Source organism: Rhineura floridana, chromosome 5 (genome assembly GCF_030035675.1).
Source record: "Rhineura floridana isolate rRhiFlo1 chromosome 5, rRhiFlo1.hap2, whole genome shotgun sequence".
NCBI classification, from domain to species: domain Eukaryota; kingdom Metazoa; phylum Chordata; class Lepidosauria; order Squamata; family Rhineuridae; genus Rhineura; species Rhineura floridana.
Window position 1 is genome coordinate 40,895,000 of NC_084484.1, and position 22,805 is coordinate 40,917,804.

Genomic DNA, 22,805 nt, shown 5'->3' on the forward strand with positions numbered 1-22,805 from the left:
AGTGAGAGATAATGTAATACAAAAGGAAAAGGGTACAAAATAATATCCAGGTGTTTGGATATCCCAGTGAGCACAGTTGGATCAATAATCAGGAAGTGGAAGCGACATCACACCACTCAGGCACTGCCAAGAAAACGCTATCCCTCAAAACTCAGAGCTCAAACGAGAAGGAGACTTGTAAGAGAAGCCACAGAGACCAGCAATCACTTTGAAGGAGCTACAGAGTTCAGTGGCTGGGAATGGAGTAATGGTGTACCAGTCAGCCATATCAAGAGCTCTGCATAATACTGGCCTGTATGGGAAGGGGGCAAGAAAGAAGCTGTGACTCAAAAAGTACCATCTGAAAGCACGTCTAGAGTTTGCCAGAAAGCATGAGAGTGCCCCAGCTGCAATGTGGGAAAAGGTTTTGTGGTCAGATGAGACGAAGATAGAGCTTTTTGGACAAAACTCAAAGCGCTATGTGTGGCGCAAACCTACCACTGCCCATGCCCCAAGACACACCATTCTTACCGTGAAGTATGGTGGCAGCAGCATCATGCTGTAGGGATGCTTCTCATCAGCAGGGACTGGGCATCTTGTTAAAACTGAAGAAAGAATGGATGGAGCAAAATGCAGGGAAATACTGCAAGAGAACCTGCTTCAGTCCATTAAAAAACTGACACTTGGGAGGAAATTCACTTTTCAGCAGGACAATGATCATAAGCACAAGGCCAAAGCAGTATTGGAGCGGCTCAAGATCAAAAAGGTGAATGTCTTTCAGTGGCCCAAAGTCCTGATCTCAATCCCATTGAGAATCCGTGGCACTCTGAAATTTGTGATCCATAAGCAACATACAACCAACCTGGACCAAATCTGCCAAGAATGGGCCAAAGTCCCTCCAACACTGCGTGCAAAGCTGATACATACCTACCCCAAGAGTTAAAGCTGTTATTGCAGTGAAAGGTGGCTCTACCAAATATTAATGTTGGTGGGTTGAATACTCATGCAAGCAACATGTTTCAGTTTTTTATGTTTCTTACAAATATTTCCCAACATAAAACCAATGTTACCTTACAGTAATTGATTTTGAGTTTCAGTTTCAAAATAAAATATCATACAAAATGAAATTACAATATACCATTTGTAATTCAGTAATATGACAGCACTGGTCAGGGGTCTGATTACTTGTGCAAGGCACTGTAGCTGACATACCAACCCAAGTTGACAACAAGCGCTCCTCACCACAAAGGCTCTCTCGGGCTCCAGTAACAAACATGGTTCTAGGAGCACTCTCAAACCTGGTCCTTCAGAGAGAGTGCAACCCCATACAGAACTGGTGAACTCCCAAACCTGGAAACTGCTCACCTAGAGTCTCTGTCTTACCCGGAGCCAGTCTGTTTGTTGGCCCTCATCCATATCACCACTGCATCCAGGCACCAGTTCAAAACAGCCACAGTAATATGAGAAAGCAGAGCTAGGAATCATCAGCATACTGATAGCCTGTGTTCCAAATCTACCAATGACCACTCTCAGAGGCTTCATATAGAATAGCATTGGTAACAAAACAGTGCTCTGGGATGCTCCACAGCACAACTGTTTGGGGCACAAACATAATCCCCCAATGGTACTCTCTTAATCTGGCTGCATACGTAGTAATGTAAAACAGTGCCACCAACTCCCAGTTCATAGGTCAAGATAATCAGTTTCATACTCTCCTGAAATTTTATTTGACATTTAGCACTGTTGTCCCTTTACTGTGTGCTGTTGAACTGTGTTTCTTGAAATATAACTTGTATTTTAATATGTATTTTTTCCCCTTTTACATGTGATGAATTGTGGTAGCCTAAGGGTTTGAGCAATAAAGATTCATTTCATTTCATTTCAAAGATTCAGTTTCCTCCAAGAGCGTCTGCACCACTACTCTCTTGAGCACATTACCCAAAAAAGGGTTATTGGTGGCTGGGAGGTAATTGTCAAGTATCTTGGGGTCCAGGGAGCGCATTTTAAGGAATGCTCAAACTATGGGTTACTACAAAGTGTCTAACACCACTTCTTGTGCAAAGATGCGTTAACCACTACCCCTTGGCCAACCTCTCTTCCCCCCCAGTCCACTTAGCTCAAATAAGCTATGACAGGCAGGTTTAGAGAAAGCATGTTGTGGGCCAAACAGCTACAAGCACCTTGTCTTAGTCCTTATCAAGTAAAACCGATCCTACAAGATCGGGCAAGTTGTTGTGTTGGACACCTCACCTGCCTCAGGAATAGTAGCAGCATTCAACGAAAATGGAAATGGACTGCCTTGAAGTTGATTCCGACTTATAGCTACCCTATGAATAGGGTTTTCATGGTAAGCAGTATTCAGAGGGCGTTTACCATTGCCTGCCTGTAAGTCTAGTCCTCCCCAGTTGGCTAGGGCCTGCTCAGCTTGCCACAGCTGCACAAGCCAGCCCCTTCCTTGTCTGCAGCTGCCAGCGTGGGGGCAACTGGGCTCCTTGGGACTATGCAGCCTGCCCAGGGCTGCACAGGTGGCAGGGCACGTAGCCCCTGAGCCACTCACTGTGGGGGTGATCTTTAGCTGGCCCTTGACACCCAGGAGAAATGAGCGGGCATTTGAACTCACAGACTCTAGACTCCCAGCCAGGCTCTCCTCCCCACTGTGCTATACCAGTTGTTCCAGCATTCAACTTAGCATGGGAAAAAGTGATTTGATTCTCAAAGTGCCTTTTAAAGCTGTTGCAGCAGACCTCTGGTGTTGCCAACTCTGCATGCTCTGTGACAGATGTCAACCAGATATCTAGGTGGGCAAAGAACAGTCAAATCCATTTTGCTCAGCTTGCTGACCCAGATCTCAGTAATTAAAAAGGCACGAGAGTGGCTATATATTATAGGCAGCATGGATTTTTCGCATTCTGCAATGTTAAATTGAAAATACCCCCCACGCCATCCCACTGTTTCCCATAAGCACATTTCAAAACAAAATGTAATGGTCCTGAACTCAGGAACACTTGCTTAACAACCCTCTACATCAAATATTGAAGTCTATTATAGCGTTGGGCATGCTTGGCAAGAACTGTCAAGTGTTCTAAAAGCCAGACTCAAAGCTGTTTGGCTTTCCTAATCAGGTGGCCACACCCACACCAGACATTTATTTTACTTTAGACCAGCCTTTCCCAATCAGTGTGCCTTCAGATGTTGTTGGACCACAATTCCCATCTTTCCTGACCATTGGCAATGCTGGCTGAGAATGATGGGAGTTGTGGTCCAGCAACATCTGGAGGCACACTGGTTGGGAAAGGCTGCTTTAGACAGTCATGGCTTCCCTCTAAGAATCCTGGGAAATGTAGTTAGTGAGGGGTGCTGAGAGTTGTTAGGGGACTCCTATGCTCCTGACAGACCTCCAGTGACCAGAATGGTTTAACAGTCAGCCCCTCTTCTGATGACTGTAGCTCTGTGAGGGGAATATGCAATCTCCTAACAGCTCTCAGCACCCTTCACAAACTACACTTCCCAGGATTCTTTGGGGGAAATCCATGACTGTCTAAAATGAAATAAAGGTCTGGTGTGGATGAAGGCAGGGACAGCTTGGGTTCAAATTTGGGTGGGAGACAATATGTGCCTGCTGCAGAATAGAAAGGTGGGGGAAACCCTGGAAAAGAATGATACTGTTCACAACGTTTTCCTTTTGGAAAGGAAAGGGGCTTTTCCCCTCTGAACAGTGCCCACCCACCAAATCTCCTCCTCTTCCCCTACCCTTCCTACCCTTCCCTCCCCCTCCCCCAGGTCAGTTTCACCTATTCTAAGCATGATTGTACAGGAGTAAATCCCACTGCACTCAAAAAGCATGCAAAGGATTAAGGCTGCCCTCCCTCCCTCCTATCCCCTCCTTTTTGAACCTTCCCTCCCCCTTCCTTCGCCCCTCCTCCTTCCCCTCCCTTCCCTCTCCTGTCCTCTCCCCATCCTCCTCCTCCTCCTCAGTCAGGTTTACCTATTCTAAGCATGATTGCATGGGAGTAAATCCCACTGAACTCAATAAGCATGCAAATGATCAGATCTGCCTTTCCTCTCCCCTCCTCTCCCTTCCTTCTTCCTCCACTCCCCTCTTCCTCCTTCCCTGTCCATTTCAGCCCTTGCCCTCTCTTTTCCTCCTCCCTCCATGGTCAGTTTCACCTATCCTAAGCATGATTGCATGGGAGTACATCCCACTGAACTCAATAAGCATGCAAATGATCAGACCTGCCCTCCTCCTCCCATCCCATCCCACCGCACTTCCTCCTCCCCCCCCATGGTCAGTTTCATCTATCCTAAGCATGATTGCAGAAGAGTAAAGCCCATTGAACTCGATAAGCGTAAAAATGATCAATCCATTCTCAACAAACTTGCACAGGATCCCATTTCTTACCTCCCGGATTAAAAAGCAGAGAATTCATTAACAGGCAAACAAAGCTTGTGGTTTAAGAGTGTACCTATTGCCAAAAGATACTTCTATCAAACTTTAAAAAGCAGGGAAGCTATAGTGAATGTACCAGGGGAGCAGGAGACCTGACCTCCTCTCTGAGATATTGTACTGCCCTACACATTTGTCAAAATGCAAACACAATTTGGGTTGGTCTTTCACAGTGCAATCCACTTCCTGTGCTGCTTGGAAGAATTTGGTAACATGTGCCTCTGAGCATATGGTGAGTGGTGGCAACACCTGCAATCAGCCCAGATAACATGTGCTGTGCTGATCTTGTTTTTAGCAGGGAGGAAGCAACAGTATTAAAACAGTTGATATAATTCAGATATTGCAAAGTAAATCAATCATATTTAAAATGACTATCTGAACTTTAGTGAAGTTTCCTATAGTAAATTATTTTGTTTTGCTTCTGTTTCTATAAATATGTGAAGTACAGCAACACTATGCACAATTTACACTAAAAAATCTCCCAAAACAATTGTAGAATAATGGCATTGACTATTCTGCAGAATAGTCTCCAATGGACATGAGGAGCGTCTCAGCTTGCACAAGATAAAATAGTGGGAGGTGAAATATATTGTTGCAAAATTCTAGGTGTGCCCTATGTTTTTAATTGAGCATGCCGACCTTTCCTTAAGTGGAGTGGTTTAAGCATAGCAGGCTGAAAACATGCATCTTGGGCAGACCCAGTCTGTTTTTTCCAACAGCTAGATTCATTGCTTAAGTAACAACATATTGTAATCAGTCTGATTTTACATCAAACTGCAGTTTCAGATTCAACTGTTAATTAATGCACCCAAAATAGAAATAAAATACAACCTCCAGTTTGAAACACAAAAGGCTGCCTTCACCATCATACGACATTGACCAATAAAAAGGCTTTGAAATTAATAAAAATGAATTTGATACAGAGTTCTAGGATGAATAATGAGAGAAATATAATTTTCTAGGTTAGTTTCTCTGTAGAAACAGTAGTAACAGAGGAAAGAAGCAAAGTAAAAAGAACACCAACAAACATAAAAATGTAATTCTCCATCTTTGGAAATGGCAGGTTGCCACCACTCACCATATGCTCAGAGGCACATGTTACCAAATTTTTCCAAGCTATACAGGAAGTGGATTGGACTGTGAAAAGACCATCCCAAATTTTGTTTTCATTTTTACAATTTTTTTTACAAAGGCAGTACAATATCTCAGACAGCAGGTCAGGTTTCCTGCTCCCCTGGTGCATTCACTATAGCTGCCCTATTTTCCTGGTTTTTACAGTTTGGTACATTCTTAAACCGCAAGGTTTGTTTGCCTATTAGTGAATATATACCAGCTCAGCTTCCTCAAATCATGGATGAGTGAGCAGGGCTGTGGAGTTGGAGTCGTGGAGTCAGAGTTGGGAGCAAATTTGGGTGGAGTCGGTAGAAATGTACTGACTCCGACTCCTTCATAAATGGCAAATGCATATTAACTAGTAATAACACATTTACTGTAGTAAAATGGTAGCACAAGGCATTTCATCACCACCACGTGAATCCAGAGCTTGGAAAAGTTACTTTTTTAAACTACAACTCCCATCAGCCCCAGGGATTGGGCTCATGGGAGTTGAGGTTCAAAAAAGTAACTTTTCCAAGCTCTGGATTCACGTGGTGGTGATGAAATGCCTTGTGCTACCATTTTACTACAGTAAATTTGTTATTACTAGTTAATATACATTTGCCATTTATGAAGGAGTCGGAGAGTAGAAAAATAGAGGAGTTGGAGTCGATGGTCTGGCGTACCGACTCCACAGCCCTGTGAGGTCTTATTATGAACTGACCTGCCTCTTAAAAGCAGCACCCCCACGCCATAGGACCTAGGAGTCAGGCTACCAGGTACCTCTAGGGTAGGGATAGGCCCAGTAGAGGAGACACCCTGCAGCCATCTAGATCTTCCATACCTCTGATCCTCCCTCCTCAATGCACCATACCGTCACTACCTGTGACTACTTGCTTAGGAACACCGTCAGTCTCCTCCCCTTGGTCGCCTCACTCAGACACAAATATATGTGACTCCTTCCATAATGATGCTTCTACCCAAATCATGGGACCTTGACCTCCCAAGAGAAATAATTAACAAGCACAGATTCCATTACCATGCATAATTGCATCCTGGATATATATCTATGAATGGCTCCCATGCTCTGACCAGGTCACAGCTCCCCAGCTCTTCACCTCTTACCAAGAAAATGGGTTAGGACCACACATTTCCTTCTGGTTGTTCCTGCCTCTCACCCAGGCATCAACCTTTACTGAGCCACATAACCTTTCCACCAAGTTCTGTTCTAGAGTAATAACTGTAAATACTTCAAGGAAATAGCCTTTTCATAAATTCACTTGATTGAAGAGAGGAGAGCATAAGACCAGTGTCTAAAATTACCTAACTGCACCACTGAAGCCAGAAAGCAACACATCACAAGTTTTAGTGTACACATATAAGGTTTAATGGCAGTGACATATACACTGACTAAAAATACATGTACACGCATGTGAGCCAATGACTGCTGCCCTTCACATGTACATTTATGGGAAACACATGTTTTTAACTACTACGTGAAGTGGCCCCCTGTCTATGTCTCTGGATATTAAATACAAGGTCCTAGAATGTGAAACACTTGTGCGCTTTCTAATAAAATCAACCTAAGTAGAAAGTTCAGGAGTGTGTCTTCCTTCCTTAAGCCTTGATATAACAACTAAACCAAATGTTTAATTTGCTCTCTATGCTTGCTGTGCTGGTGTCCACAGGCAACGACCCACACAGGAAGTCTATGACCTTAAAGTCATCACTTCTGCCTTTCACTCCTCAATAAATATGTTATATCATCAGAAGCTATCCACGTGGTATGTCAGGGTCAGAACAAAACCCATGAACCTTAGAACTTTAGTATCCTCCAAGGATTTGGAGTCTAAACCACATTCATTTGCATGTTGTCTTAATGGCACTTCAGATACTTCAAAGAGATTTTTTTTAATGGAACTTCATCCTGACATAAGCCGGAGAACCCCTAGAACTAGAACAAGAATGCATTAGATTCTTGAATACATGTTATTTTGATTATGCATATAGGGGCAACATTTGAGCACTATTTCAAATGTAGCAGCAGCTTCTGTATAAGCACAGACAGATCTATCTATATATTTTCTAATTTCCACCCTCAACTAGTCACATGCAGTTCTAGTAGTTTGAGACTCTCAATTCCAACTAGATAATTTTAACTTCAATCTTACTCTTACAAAGCCTAGTTTTACTACCACTTGCATTTTGGAAAATTATGGCTATGCTATTGTTCATGTGCTCATGTAATCATGCAACATTAAGTCAACCCTTCATCCACACATGTCTAATAAACATTCTAGACCAAATGCTTTACCGCTACCAGACACCAGAGGGTGCTAACATCCTAAAAAACCTAACATAACCATAATTTTTGTGCTTATAACATCACAATGTTATACAGCAGTTCTTTGCAAATAATTATAAAAGTTAAAATTTCAAGACACCACTGAAGTCCACTCTTCTCAAGCAATGTCTTCTCAAGCAATGTCAGGGCTGTTTTTCATTTTAAAAGACAAGTGGTGCATATGGACACAGGTCCCAAGGAAGACTGGATTTTAACAAAACTGCAAGACAACCTAAAAAGTGTGTGCCTACTATGGAAAACAGGTACAGTTTTTAAACTCTGCTTTTTTCTGCTTCATTTTAAGACACAGGCCTGGCTCACGCAACAAACTATAAACATGCTGGCTCCCAGAGGAGTTGACGCCCACTTTGCTCCTCCCCAGTCCTCTTCACTTAGTGCAGTACAACAGCTAAGCCAAGGTATGGCTTAGCATGTCTTCTGAATATGGGATAGTAGCTAAGGTCTCTCATCCTTAATCACGAACTGTAGCCAAGAACACAGCTTAGCTACAATCATGATTGAGGAGGAGAGAGCTTAACCTGAGCCCAGGGTCAACCAACATGCTAAAAGCTATACCTTGGCTTAGCTGCTGCAATGAGCTAAAAAAACCAGAGAGGAGCAAAGCAGCTGTGATCTCCTATTTGGGAGTCTGGACACTTGTGCATTCCCACTAAGCCATGGTTTGGCTGTTACCTGTGAACACAGCCACAGACCTGCATGTCTATTTTTTTTGTTACGTGTTTTAATGGATTTGGCCCACAATCTTTAACGTTTTTTTAAAAATTACATGCTTGAGTTCTAGAGAGTATTATGTTTCAGAAGTCATCTACAACTCTCTTTACACTAGCGTACATAATAGGGATTGCTAGTCCATATGGCACCTGCAGCCCACTGTCACACTATAACAGATGAACTGCGGTATTGTACCTTATGCTATCTAAATTCATGGCATTTTCCCCTCTCCTCCCTGCTCCCAATATATTGCCAACATTGCAACACAACGACCAATTTCTTTTTGAGTATTCAGGAGTATACAGTTGAACTGTAATGCTGGTACACTTCTAGACACATCTAAGAAGTATAATATTCAGGCATTTATATATTTTGTTTAAAAACGAAAAAGAAAAGAATTTTGTACACAGGCAATCCAAATTCTGAGTCAAGAAGTGTTAGTTCTTTGACTGATATAAAATTATGCAAATTGAGTGATTTGCATAGTTTAATTTGTTCTACATAATCTATTTTGATCTTGATAGTCATAGGAGGGGCAGGGACACTAAGCTTCATCTCCACCCAGTGTTGAAGACATTATACAGCCACCTCTCTGGCTTCTGAGATTTCAGCAGGCGTTACACACACCCTTTCAAGCATATATTTGCAGTCCTCCAGCCTAGAAACTAGAAACACATCCTGTACTTTCTGTATTCCTACACAATTGTGACATACATACAGCCCTAAATATAATAGACCTGTAACACCAACACTATTATAGATTCATCAGAGAATGCACTGAGCTGAACTTTATTATTGACTGAAGTCTGGCATACTTAAATCAATATCCTATTATTCCAGAATATATTATCATCAGGTTTTTCTGACCTGTCAGTTATGTATTATGTAATTGTGAAAATTATACCTATCTTGACAATTTTATATATGGATAGTAACAGCAACAAACATGTAGTTGCTTCAGCATTCTGGCTGGTAATGTTTGGTGGTTGCAGCATGCACAAAAATTTGACTTGTATTAGCCTAAACCAGCCTTTCCCAACCAGTGTGCCTCCAGATGTTGTTGGACCACAATTCCCATCTTTCCTGACAATTCGCAATGCTGGCAGAGGCTGATGGGAGTTGTGGTCCAACAACATCTGGAGGCACACTGGTTGGGAAAGGCTGGCCTAAACCCATCTACTTTGGTAATTTAGAAAACAAACAATTGCTATTTGAAAGGACAAAGGTACATGGTAACTTCTTATATCACATTAATAGATAATACTGCTACATAGTGAGCCCAGAACACAGCCAAAGAGCCTGAATCCTATGTTTTAAGTAGACAATTGATATGCTATTTTATATTTGCATACACACATATATAATTGTAATACTTTATTAGGCAAATGCAATTCAGTTTTGAAGAGGATAATCTATAATCAGAAAGTTAATGAACCAAAAGCAAGTGTTGCATCTAATATAATTTCCTTTAATCACTTCTACCAGATACATTCTTCCCCCCACCCCATCTCAAACTGCATGAGTATCTAATCCAAAGGTAGAAACATTATCTGCAACAAGATATATTTTTTGGGAGGGGGGATGTCAACTTGCATGTGCCCACACAAGTCTTGCCCAATTACAGATTTTGGATTACTATTCCTATCACCCCCAGTCAGTATGGTCAATGGTCAGGGATGATGAGAGCTGTAGCTGAAAACATCTGAAGGGCACAAGGTTGAGGAGCAATCTTCTAGAGAAAGGACAATCCAAGTTACCAGATGTGCAATGCCTGGACTTCCAAATAAAATACTCTCATATTTTCAGATTTATTTTCATGACTACAACAGTGGGATGGATATTTTTCTAACAGCACAATCCTATATATATATTTACTTAGCAATAAATCCCACTGGATTCAATGGGCCTTATTTCCATTTAAGTCTATCAAGATACTTGTGAGAATTTTAATATATCATTGTGAGATTTGAATAGTGGCAAGTTCATTGAGAGAAGTCATCAAGGAAATTATTTGGTTTTGCTTGGCAGGAAGAAAACTCACTGCAAAATCTAAACTTCATAGAACTGTTTCCATACCTCTGGTGGGCTCAGGAATATTTCATCAAACAGACTCCTAGACTCCCTAAATTGGCCGTGCTAAGCATGTAAAGAAAATAAGACAGAAGAACTAAAGGAGTGTTAAGCCAGTCAGTACAAATCAAACATTCAAGCACTGTTTCTAGTAAACTAAATTAAAATTTAAATGAAATATACTATAAAATGAATTCATAATTGCTCACAGAGAAATCCAGTAATTCAAATATGGACAGTGCATCATATACATGTATACTCAGAAGTAAGCCCCATCATTCAATGGGACTTACTCCTGAGTAACTGAGTACAGAATTGCAACATGGGAATAGATTATTTGTACAAATGAAAAATGAAAAGTTGGAGAAATGGTTTCACAAAAATACATTTCACTATACAATATTCAACAAGTTTTAGAAATGGGGAACTGAGGTCAAAAGACAGGCTAAGAGAGATTGCTATATACTTAACATTCATCTGAGGAAAGCTACCACATTGTTACCATGATGGTAGAAGTGCAGGCCATAATTAAGAATACATTTTTGTATCAGGTTCATACGATTTAAGAGTGAGAAAAAAAGACAGGAAGTTCCCAATACTAGCTCCGTCTAAGTATATATATATGGCCTTTCATTCAAATGAATGGAGTCTCTCCTTACAGATTAATACATTGCCATCAGAGGTGGAAAACCATTTCAAATACTTATGCACTAGCATGTATATTTTTTATCCTTGAATAAGAATTTTTAAAAGCCTGCACAAATTCGTTCAGCAAAATTATTACACATGTCCACGAGCCAGGCACCTGCAATCTTGCACTGTGACCTATTCTTACAGTCTGGCATTGTAACTGATGGCCCATCAAATTAAACAGAACTCACCTGCTGTATATGGTGGCCCAACAAGGATTCAATAAAGCTATTACTGTTGCCTGCCTAGATCTGCAAAGTAGAAAGGTCTACTGAGCCCTTCATACCTGGTGGGCTGTGAAAATGTACAGTCTAAAATTAACCTTGAAGCAGTCAACTAGGTTTTTTTAGCTTTATAAAGTGCTGTGTAGACACTCTCCAACTTGAAGGTGATTTGTACAAATAATAAAAACAAATCCAGACTTACTTTAGCTAACAGGGTATAACAAATTGTACAATTATTAAGAAAGTTTGTCTAAGAAAATTAATTTCATGCAATCTCTACTGAAGACGGTGAATTACATAGTGCTCACTCACTCTTTGAGCTGCTGCTTCTGCTGCAACAGCTGCCATCGCTGCAGCTTTGGCTTTCTCTGCTTCATCGTAAGTGGGAAGAGAGGTAGCTACGCTGTACGGAGGTGGCACTGGGTAAAATTCATTAGGCGATTCCATTTCTATAAAAGAACACACATCCATTCATGGCTAAATAATCATCAGTTAGAATCACAATCTATAACACTTTTAAGAAAGCTATATTACATATGTGTTATTTCATATAGCTAGAAATTTGGGGCTGAGCTGACCATTCCCAAAACACTAAGCATGTAAAATATGATGGATTTCTTATAGTTCTTACAAAGATCTTTTTCTTATTTGTAAATTTTTTATCAATTTTAGCTATTGTCTTAATTTCTTTTCCAATCTTCTTTCATTTTAGAATAGATATTCCCCTATCTGTCGTGGGGAGGAATGCCTCCTCTAAAACAAACAATGAGAAAAAGGTGCAGTCAATAAATGCAAGGAATGCCTCTTCAAAAATGATGCCCATTGTGACAGGAGCATGTATTATCTCAAACCAATGAAGTATGCTTCTCTTCTTCAGAACTACTGTTTTCATTCCTGTGCATAACCACTTAAGTTGTTTTTTTTTATCGTGTAAAAGTCCTGCTGGGATAGTAGGCCAAGTTTAACTGCTACTAATCAAATAAAGCATGCTAGTTTTATCATATAACGACAGAAAAGCATACAAGACAAATCAATATCATAAAGAACACTAATTTAATCAGGTTATTTTCTCTACTAAACACAAAGACATTTGGGTTACTGTACAAAAAAACCTGAACGGGTCATTTTTAAAAAAGACAGCAATAGAAAGCACAACATGATGATGACAGCATACGCTTCTGAAAAGATTATTCAAGCTATATTTACTGTTCGAGAGTTGCTAAAAATATCTGAGGTTATATAATGGGCTCCTACTGGGAGGAAGGGCGGGATATAAATTTAATACATTTAATAAATCATCAAAAAGAAATACCTGGTGTTGCAGCTGCTTCTGTGGCAATACTGCAGTAAGGTGGAGGTGAAGTATCTGCTTCAGGTAAAGACGCCTCCGTTTGAGAAGCTGGTATAGTTTCTGTAGAGGTGGAAGGTTGTTCAACCACTGATGATTCTGGAGGATCATCTTCATTGTGAAGCTTTTAAGAAAAACAGTTATATTCAGAGAACTGTTTTATCTATTCTAATACAGTTTATTAGTCATTATGATTGACTGAAGATGTGAAATGATTAAAAAACAGTACAAAAGCTATCTCCTCTTCAAGGGTTAACCCTCCCACTCATTTGGAGCTGAGCTGACCATCCCCAAAGCACTAAATGCCTTTTCCCTAACCTGTACTATTTCAGATATTCTCCTACAATAAAAGGGCTCAGTGGTTCTGTAGAGTTTCACCACCACCCTACTCATTTTTTTTTTAATCTGAGGATTTCCCTGAAAGGACAGTAGGGTCAACTAGACCCGGACTTAAGTAAATGAGGGTGAGAACATGTACAACTATTTCATGATCTGTAGGTGCTAATGTGCTACTTAAGAATATCACACAACCCTATCTAAAGTGATCAACTGTCAAACACACACATCCAACAGATAACCAGGAGATAACCAAACTCACTGCAGTGCTGGTGTACCCTAATTTATTATGGTAGATATGAATAGCTTGTATAAGGCAGACTCCAAACAGCCCTTGATGTTCGGCACTATGTATCTGATTATGTTGCTTCAAACACAAGTCAAGAGTGTGAAACTGAGAGTTTCCTTTGAAAACCAACACTATTTCAGATATGCCTGAAAATCCCCATATTACTTCACTAGGTCTACAACCCCTAGTTTCACAATACAGTCAGAAATATACAGAATAGGAGCAAATATGGGTTATGCCAAACACTTGTAGGGTGGCTGCTGTTTTGCATACATTTGTTATGTATTTCATTCTTTTGCAAACTTTGTGTTAATCTGCATTTATATTATGATTAATCACCATTAAAAATAGCATGCTGGTAAAAAATCCAGATATGTTCAAGAGTCAAGTTACAGTTTGCAATTCCAATTTTTATCCCTTTAGCTTGTATTGTGTATTAAAATATGTTATTTACCAGCAATTACTGATAACTCACAGTGTGCAACCCTGTAAGTCAGGGTAATATCACAACACTCAACATCAAATCATGTTGCTGTTTTAAAGTAAGACCTCCTATTGAACATGAGTTGAAAGTTTTTACTACCCCGTCTATAACCACAAAGGTTATGTGACAGCACTCAAAAAGTATTATCCTGTAGCAAAACCACTGTGAGACACTGTCCAATTACTCAAGCCTTTCCAGATATCCTTTGATGGAAAGGGACCTTTTACCAGAATTTAACTGCTCTGTGAAATCTAATAAACATCACTAGCCCCTTTTATGCATGAGCCTTGTGAAGGGTGATTTGTGTAGAATGGATACATGGATATCCATGGCACCATCATCCCACAACCTCAGGTTCAGGGGCGGATGCATGTCCCTGCAGCCATATTCTATGAATCATGCCCCTTTACAAAATACATGCATGAAAGGAACCAGTAACCTTTGAAAGAATTCGTAGTATTTATGCAAATTGTGGGAAGAAGTAAACTGTTACCAGATCTGCTTATGTGCTTTATACACACATATGATCGCATGTCTTGCACGCATGTTCACTGAATGATTGTTAGGGATATTTCCAAGAAACATTTGTGTGCCACAGACTTAATTGCAACAGATAAAATTATTCTGTAAATAAAAATATTCCCTTGCTCAATTTGGGGGAATTAGGCAAAAGCAGAAAAGGAGGAAGGCCAAACAAGAGAGGGATTGATTCCATAAAGGAAGCCACAGACCTGAACTTACAAGATCTGAGCAGGGTGGTTCATGACAGATGCTCTTGGAGGTCGCTGATTCATAGGGTCGCCATAAGTCGTGATCGACTTGAAGGCACATAACAACAACAACAACAAAGCAAAACCACTACATGCCAATATTATCTTGCTTAAGACAATTAGCAAGAACCATATAATTTGTTACGATCATAATATTTATTTATGCAAAATGGTAGATAGCAAATGAAATGGCTTTCAGTTTGAAGTGCCAGCATGGCTGGAAAGGTTAGTTAGTTAGGTGACACAAGGTAAAACACAGGCCACCAGAACCCCTTTTGCCTGGACGACAAGTTTAGTTACTTGTACGGAGATAGCAGGGGAAGAGGTTAAAGACCAAAAATGTGAGACAGCCATTTAGAAACCCAGCTGGACTGAGGAAAGTTGCAACAAACCAGGAAAGGGAAAAGTTCACAGGTAAATAGCAGAGTTGCAGAACTCACAATTGCTACAGGTGAGCTAGATCTGTGAAATATAAAAGGTAGAAAAAGCAAGAGGGGTGACGTGCATGAGTTACTTGTCTTGAGGAAGGAGGGAAAAGACGTGGGTTCTGGAATTTTCACCATAACCTAAGGGTGCACAGTCACAGTGGGGTCTGGGGCTTGTTGGCAATGAATGATGATGTGGGTGGTGGTGATGGGGAGTCCCTTACAATCAGCAGAGATGACAAATCCAACTCTGTCCCCTGTGAGGAAATTTAAGCAAATCCTGTTCATTGGCTCAGGCTATGATGGCACAACTGACAGTAGTAGGCAAGCTCCTTGAGCAAAAAGTCAGATTCCATCTTGCTGGGTTCCTAGAAATTTTCCTTTTATGGTTCAAAAAAAGGTCAACATTTCCTTTTGGGGTTGCATTGTCTTGCTCTTCCCATGAGGGTCCTAACTAAACTGAAAGAAAAATAAGAAAAATGGCTGAGAAGCAGGGAGATGGGAGAGAAGGTAAGGGTAGGGATCCAGATAAAGCTGAAGAAGCCATGCTCCCATTGACATCCATAAGCTTGGGGAACTGTGATGTTGAGCAGTCTTCTGGGCAGAAGGCAGAACAAAGGGGAGATGGAGAGGTGCCCAGTTTAAGGAGAGAGACTTCCTGACAGGCATTGGCTGTGACACAGAGGGTGATCTAATTAAACATACATTTGGGTAGAAGCGGCAAGCATTACAAAGGGCACAGGTAGCGAGTTGTCATTAGTCATCACAATATCATTTCCCTGCCAAAGAGTGGCTAGGAGGTCAAGAGATATCTCCTGCCAATCAGAGCATGCTCTTATTGTAAACGTTTTTCTACATCAGGAATGGTAACTGTGCTTTCTCAATAAATATAAGTTTAGGCAATCTAATTACTGGGAATAGATACTTGCTGGAGGTTGCCTCAGTTACTTTAACTAATGCTAAATAATGGCATCTACAGTGACTTGCAAAAGTAATCAGACCCATGACCAATGCTCTCATATTACTGAATTACAAATGGTACACTGTAATTTCATTTTATATGATATTTTATGAAACACTAAAACTCAAAATCAGTTATTGTAAGGTAACAGTGGTTTTATGTTGGGAAATGTTTGTAAGAAACATAAAAAACTGAAACATGTTGCTTGCATAAGTATTCAACCCACACACATTAATATTTGGTAGAGCCACCTTTCGCTGCAATAACAGCTTTAAGTCTTTTGGGGTAGGGAGCTTTGCACACAGTGTCTGAGGGATTTTGGCCCATTCTTCTTGGCAGATCTGCTCCAGGGCATTCAGGTTGGTTGTATGTTGCTTACGGATCACAATTTTCAAAGAGTGCCACAGATTCTCAATGGGATTGAGATCAGGACTTTGGGCCACTGAAAGACATTCACCTTTTTGATCTTGAGCCACTCCAATACTGCTTTGGCCTTGTGCTTATGATCATTGTCCTGCTGAAAAGTGAATTTCCTCCTAAGCGTCAGCCTTTTAGTGGACTGAAGCAGGTTCTCTTGTAGTATTTCCCTGCATTTTGCTCCATCCATTCTTCCTTCAATTTTAACAAGATGCCCAGTCCCTGCTGATGAGAAGCATCCCTACAGCATGATGCTGCTGCCACCATACCTCACGGTAAGAATGGTGTGTCTTGGGGCATGGGCAGTGGTAGGTTTGCGCCACACATAGCGCTTTGAGTTTTGTCCAAAAATTTGACCACAAAACCTTTTCCCACATTGCAGCTGGGGCACTCTCATGCTTTCTGGCAAACTCTAGACGTGCTTTCAGATGGTACTTTTTCAGTCATGGCTTCTTTCTTGCCCCCTTCCCATACAGGCCAGTATTATGCAGAGTGTGATGTTCCTGCTTATAGTGTAAATACGGTAAGTGCTGTTTATATAGAAGACATATGGTAAGTGGAGTGAAAGAGGAGGGGGGAGTACATGAGCAGTAGAATGCTGGATGATTGGCTGAGCGTTTGAATGGCTGGGAGTATAAATGGAAGAATGACAGTTGAATCTGGGTGGATGTTAGGGTGGAGAAGAAGGTGTTTGGTGGTGGATGTTGGGAGTGTGGAGAAAGAGGTGTTTGAGGGTGGAGGTCAGGAGTGTGGAGAAAGAGGGAGTTGGAGTTCTGATTAATAATAAGTCAAGTACAAAACAGGAATAGATGAAACCATACGCTTGTGAAACATTCTAAAACTAATCTTGTTATTTCTGATATTTAATAAATACTTATTTGGTTTACCAAAGGCCTGATCCTTTCCTGGGGGATATACATACCAGAAGGGAGGGCAAGGTAATTACCAAGGCTGAACAGAAACAGTATCTAATGGTGGCAGCGGTGAAGGGAGGAATAATAACAATTCAAGTATCCAGAGCAACCCAGAGTTGTATGCGTTATCTATAAAGATACAAGGGGGTTGGGAACAGCATAAGCACGCAGTCACAAAAGTAATCAGCTAGAGAGAGACTCAGGCAAAGTCTCTGGGAGTATTGGTTATAGGACGTGACTGGTGGTGCTGCCTAGCAGGGGGATCTAGTGAGATCTGTGCTAGAGCGGAGTGAGAAACCATATAAAGGACGGTCCGGACTGGTGGTATTCCTGGTGGTGCCTAGTGAAAGGCAGTAGCCACAAGCAGGTGGGAACCTGACAGGGAGAACCAGGGAAGGGCGTCACATGTGGTGGCTGTAGCGGTGGGATTCGAACCCTAGAGAGTCCGTAAAAGTGGTGTGGCTAAAAGAAATAACAAATAAAGATTACTTGTGAGAGTAACTGGCAAAGAGTGTGTGGCAAAGTGCGAGTGAACTCCTAAAAACATGACTGAATATATAAAGATGAAAAGAGAGGAGCTGGTGGAGAAGTGCATAACATTCAATTTACCTCACGAGGGTAAAGGGGTAGATGAATTGCGAGTAGCATTGAAAGCATTCACATATGTTCAACAAAAACAACCTGTCAGAGAAGAGAACCCAGAAGGGTACTCAAGCAATCCCGCTTATATAGAGTATTTGAGAGAGAAGTTAAAGTTGGAAACTGAGAGATTGAGCATGGAAGGTGCAGAGAAGGAAAAACAGCGGGAGTTGGAAATTGAGAGAATGAGAATGGATACTGAAAGGATGAGAATGGGGTTTGAGGAGAGGGAGAAGCAACGAGCATTGGATGCTGAGATACAGGTGGAAAAGTTAAAATTTGAAAGAGAGAAGTTTCATTTTGATGAAACAAGAAAGGACAGAAATGAAACCAAAATAAAGGTTACACCAAAAGATTTTGCGGTGTTTGAACCTGGACAAGACCCACAGATTTACCTCAACACCTTCGAAAAGGCAGCTCAGATGTGGGGGCTACCGGAGGATAAATATATGCAATATTTATCAAATCTGATCAAAGGGGAATTGGCAGAGGTATACCAATATTTCCCCTCAGACAGGCCCGTCACATATGCCGAATTTAAAGAGGCAGTGTACAAAAGATTCAGACTGGGACCTGACTACTTTAGGAAGTTATTTCGAAACTGTCAGATCCAAGCAGGGAGGTCTTTTGTTGAACTGGGAGCAAAATTGATGGACATATTTGGAAAGTGGATGGGAAGTGCCAAAGCTCAGTCAGTGGAAGAGGTGAAAAGCCTCATGATACTGGATCAATTATACCATCAGTTACCACCAGAAATAAGGCTCCTTGTCAAAGACCGTTCCCCTACATCTGTTCAAGAGGCAGCAGAGTTGGCAGATCACTTTGCCTCCAATAGAACTGGCTGGGTGGGGAAAACATCAAGAGAGTTTAAACCCAGACCATATAATGGTGGCAGAAAGGATGTGGTACCACAGCGAGTGAGTCCTCCAATAAAGTCTGAAGGGCACAGGACACCCCAGAGTGGATCTGTGTACCCTAAAATGGAGGAGAAATTATGTTATAAATGTGGAAGACCGGGGCACCTACATTTTCAATGTGAGGTTGCCAACCCCATTGGTAATCCTGCTCAGGGAAGGGCAGTGAAAACAGAACCAAGGGAGTTAGAAACAAAGAAGGTTCAGTTCTGCCAGATAAACTGGACAAATGTAAATGACTTTGATTCGAGTCTGAGGGAAGAAGTGAGTGTGCAAGGGGCAAATTATTGGGCATTAATAATAATAATAATAATAATAATAATAATAATAATAATAATAATAATAATAATAATAATAATAATAATAATAATGATTTAATTTGTGGGTCGCCTATCTGGCCAATGGCCACTCTAGGCGACATACAATTTAACAACAATACATTACATCATAATAAAATACATCATAAAATACAATATAACAATAAAACAATAAAACAGTTCCAGTACAGAGTAGTAGGCTATTCGTCGTAAAAATTTAACCCTCCCCGTAAGTCCCAAAGGCCTGTCTGAAGAGCCAGGTCTTCAAACTTGGCGGAATACATTCAGGGAAGGGGCATGTCGAAGGTCATACGGGAGGGAGTTCCAGAGAGTGGGGGCCGCCACTGAAAATGCCCTCTCTCTTGTCCCCGCCAACCTAGCTGTTTTAGTTGGCGGGATTGAGAGAAGGTCCTGTGTGGCTGATCTTGTTGGGCGGCATGGTTGGTGGCGCTGGAGGCGCTCCATCAGATAAACTGGGCCGAGACCGTATAGTGATTTAAAGGTTAATACCAACACCTTGAATTGGGCCCGGAAAATAACTGGAAGCCAGTGTAGGTCGAACAACACTGGGGTGATGTGTTCCCAGCGGTGACAGTTTGTAAGTAGTCGAGCCGCAGCATTTTGTATCAGTTGTAATTTCCGGACCGTTTTCAAGGGTAACCCCACGTAGAGCGCATTATAGTAATCCAACCGAGAGGTGACCAGGGCATGTACCACCAGTGGGAGCTGATGAGCACGAAGGTAAGGCTGCAGTCTACGAATGAGGTGTAATTGATACCAAGCTGCCCGGCTTGATACTGGTGCCGCTCAGACGTTACTGAGGCCCGATTTGATAAAATCTGAGGAAATATTACCTCAGGAAACGGTGACAATCCAAGGAGTGAGGGGTGAACCAGAAAGCATACCCATGGCCCTGATAAAATTAAAGTGGACAGGAAAGGAGGAAATATGTAAAGTAGGTATTAATGCCCAACAACAAGAACCAGTGATACTGGGAAGAGATGTTATGGGGGCACAAGGAAAAATATATGTGGTGACCAGACAACAACTTGGCAAAGCAACAGAAACCATGTTAACAGAGGCCGAAGAAAACAGGGTGGAACCTGTTATCGAGCCTAAGGTCGCCATAGCAACCCCTGGCAGGCCTGCTAAAAGAGACAAACTGTATCAAATGGTCTCTAGTGAAGAGGCAGAGCAGTTCAGGGAAGAGCTGGATAAGGATGCAAGTTTGAAGCAAATGAAGGACCAAGCCCTTACACAAAAGATTCCCTTTACTGACAATTTGAGGAATCAAATTGTGTGTGAGAATGGGATTTTATATAGACTGTGGATGCCTGCTGAGAGAGAGAATGAATGTGAACCAGTGAAACAATTGATGGTACCTAGCAAATACAGAGCCAGATTGCTAGAGGTAGCCCATGATGTCCCAAGTGCAGGGCATCTTGGAATAAAGAAGACCAAGAAAAGATTGGCTGCACATTATTATTGGCCAAATATTTCTAAAGACGTAAAACAATATTGTTTATCTTGTGACATATGCCAAAAGGTGGGGAAAAGTGGAGTAAAGACAAAAGCACCACTGAAGCCCCTTCCTATAATAGGACAACCCTTTTATAGAGTGGGAATAGATTTGGTGGGCCCTTTTTCCAAACCCACAAGGCATGGCAAGAAATATCTATTGGTGGTGGTGGATTTTGCCACCAGATACCCAGACGCTGACGCACTAAGATCCGTGGAAGCCCCTGTAGTGGCAGAGGCTTTATTAAAAATCTTTATGAGACTGGGTTTCCCTCATGAAGTGTTGACGGATCAAGGCAGTGTATTCATGGGAGAAGCGATGCAATGTATGTGGAAGTGTTGTGGTCTAAAACATTTAAAGACAACTACTTACCATCCAGCAACTAATGGGTTAACTGAGAGATTCAATGGGGTTCTGAAGGGCATGATAGCGCTGGGAGTCGTCTTGCTACAAGAGAGAGGAGGCACCAGACATCCAGTGGTGTATCTTAGTTGCAAGCTGACATCGAGGGAGAAGAATTATTCGTCGGTCCAAAAGGAGTGCCTAGCGGTCGTGTGGGGACTGAGCAAGTTGCACCCATATGTGTGGGGACGAAGATTTACAGTGACGATGGATCATCGAGCATTGTTATGGTTACAGACTATGAAAAACCATAACACTATGCTGCAGAGGTGGTCCTGGGCTCTACAAGATTACCAGGTGGACTTCAAGTTCATAAAAGGCAAGGACAATGTATTGGCCGATGGACTTTCAAGGCAGGTGGCCAGGACTGCAGTGACGTGACCCAGACGTGGGTGCAAAAAAAAAAAGACATTTTCCCCAAAGAGACTTGTTTTTTATTGTTAACGTGTTGTATGAATCCTAGAGCAGGAATAATACTTTGCTGTTATTTTAAGGGGGGGAAATGTGATGTTCCTGCTTATAGTGTAAATATGGTAAGTGCTGTTTATATAGAAGACATATGGTAAGTGGAGTGAAAGAGGAGGGGGGAGTACATGAGCAGTAGAATGCTGGATGATTGGCTGAGCGTTTGAATGGCTGGGAGTATAAATGGAAGAATGACAGTTGAATCTGGGTGGATGTTAGGGTGGAGAAGAAGGTGTTTGGTGGTGGATGTTGGGAGTGTGGAGAAAGAGGTGTTTGAGGGTGGAGGTCAGGAGTGTGGAGAAAGAGGGAGTTGGAGTTCTGATTAATAATAAGTCAAGTACAAAACAGGAATAGATGAAACCATACGCTTGTGAAACATTCTAAAACTAATCTTGTTATTTCTGATATTTAATAAATACTTATTTGGTTTACCAAAGGCCTGATCCTTTCCTGGGGGATATACATACCAGAAGGGAGGGCAAGGTAATTACCAAGGCTGAACAGAAACAGTATCTAATGGTGGCAGCGGTGAAGGGAGGAATAATAACAATTCAAGTATCCAGAGCAACCCAGAGTTGTATGCGTTATCTATAAAGATACAAGGGGGTTGGGAACAGCATAAGCACGCAGTCACAAAAGTAATCAGCTAGAGAGAGACTCAGGCAAAGTCTCTGGGAGTATTGGTTATAGGACGTGACTGGTGGTGCTGCCTAGCAGGGGGATCTAGTGAGATCTGTGCTAGAGCGGAGTGAGAAACCATATAAAGGACGGTCCGGACTGGTGGTATTCCTGGTGGTGCCTAGTGAAAGGCAGTAGCCACAAGCAGGTGGGAACCTGACAGGGAGAACCAGGGAAGGGCGTCACATGTGGTGGCTGTAGCGGTGGGATTCGAACCCTAGAGAGTCCGTAAAAGTGGTGTGGCTAAAAGAAATAACAAATAAAGATTACTTGTGAGAGTAACTGGCAAAGAGCGTGTGGCAAAGTGCGAGTGAACTCCTAAAAACATGACTGAATATATAAAGATGAA

At 41.6% G+C, this 22,805-nt stretch overlaps 1 protein-coding gene across 2 annotated transcripts in view; it reads right to left on the reverse strand.

The window, feature by feature from the left end:
* Nucleotides 1–22,805, reverse strand: part of NDFIP2 (Nedd4 family interacting protein 2) — a 67,538-nt gene that overhangs the window by 17,894 nt on the left and 26,839 nt on the right. Inside the window, exons 2-4 of one of the 2 annotated variants that reach the window (XM_061626546.1) lie at nt 12,891–13,050; nt 11,891–12,027; nt 10,671–10,730 (exon numbers count right to left, since the gene is read on the reverse strand). In XM_061626546.1, the coding sequence (XP_061482530.1) occupies nt 10,671–10,730; nt 11,891–12,027; nt 12,891–13,050 (357 nt within the window). The remainder of the gene's footprint in view (nt 1–10,670; nt 10,731–11,890; nt 12,028–12,890; nt 13,051–22,805) is intronic. The other variant, XM_061626547.1, reaches the window with a different exon arrangement.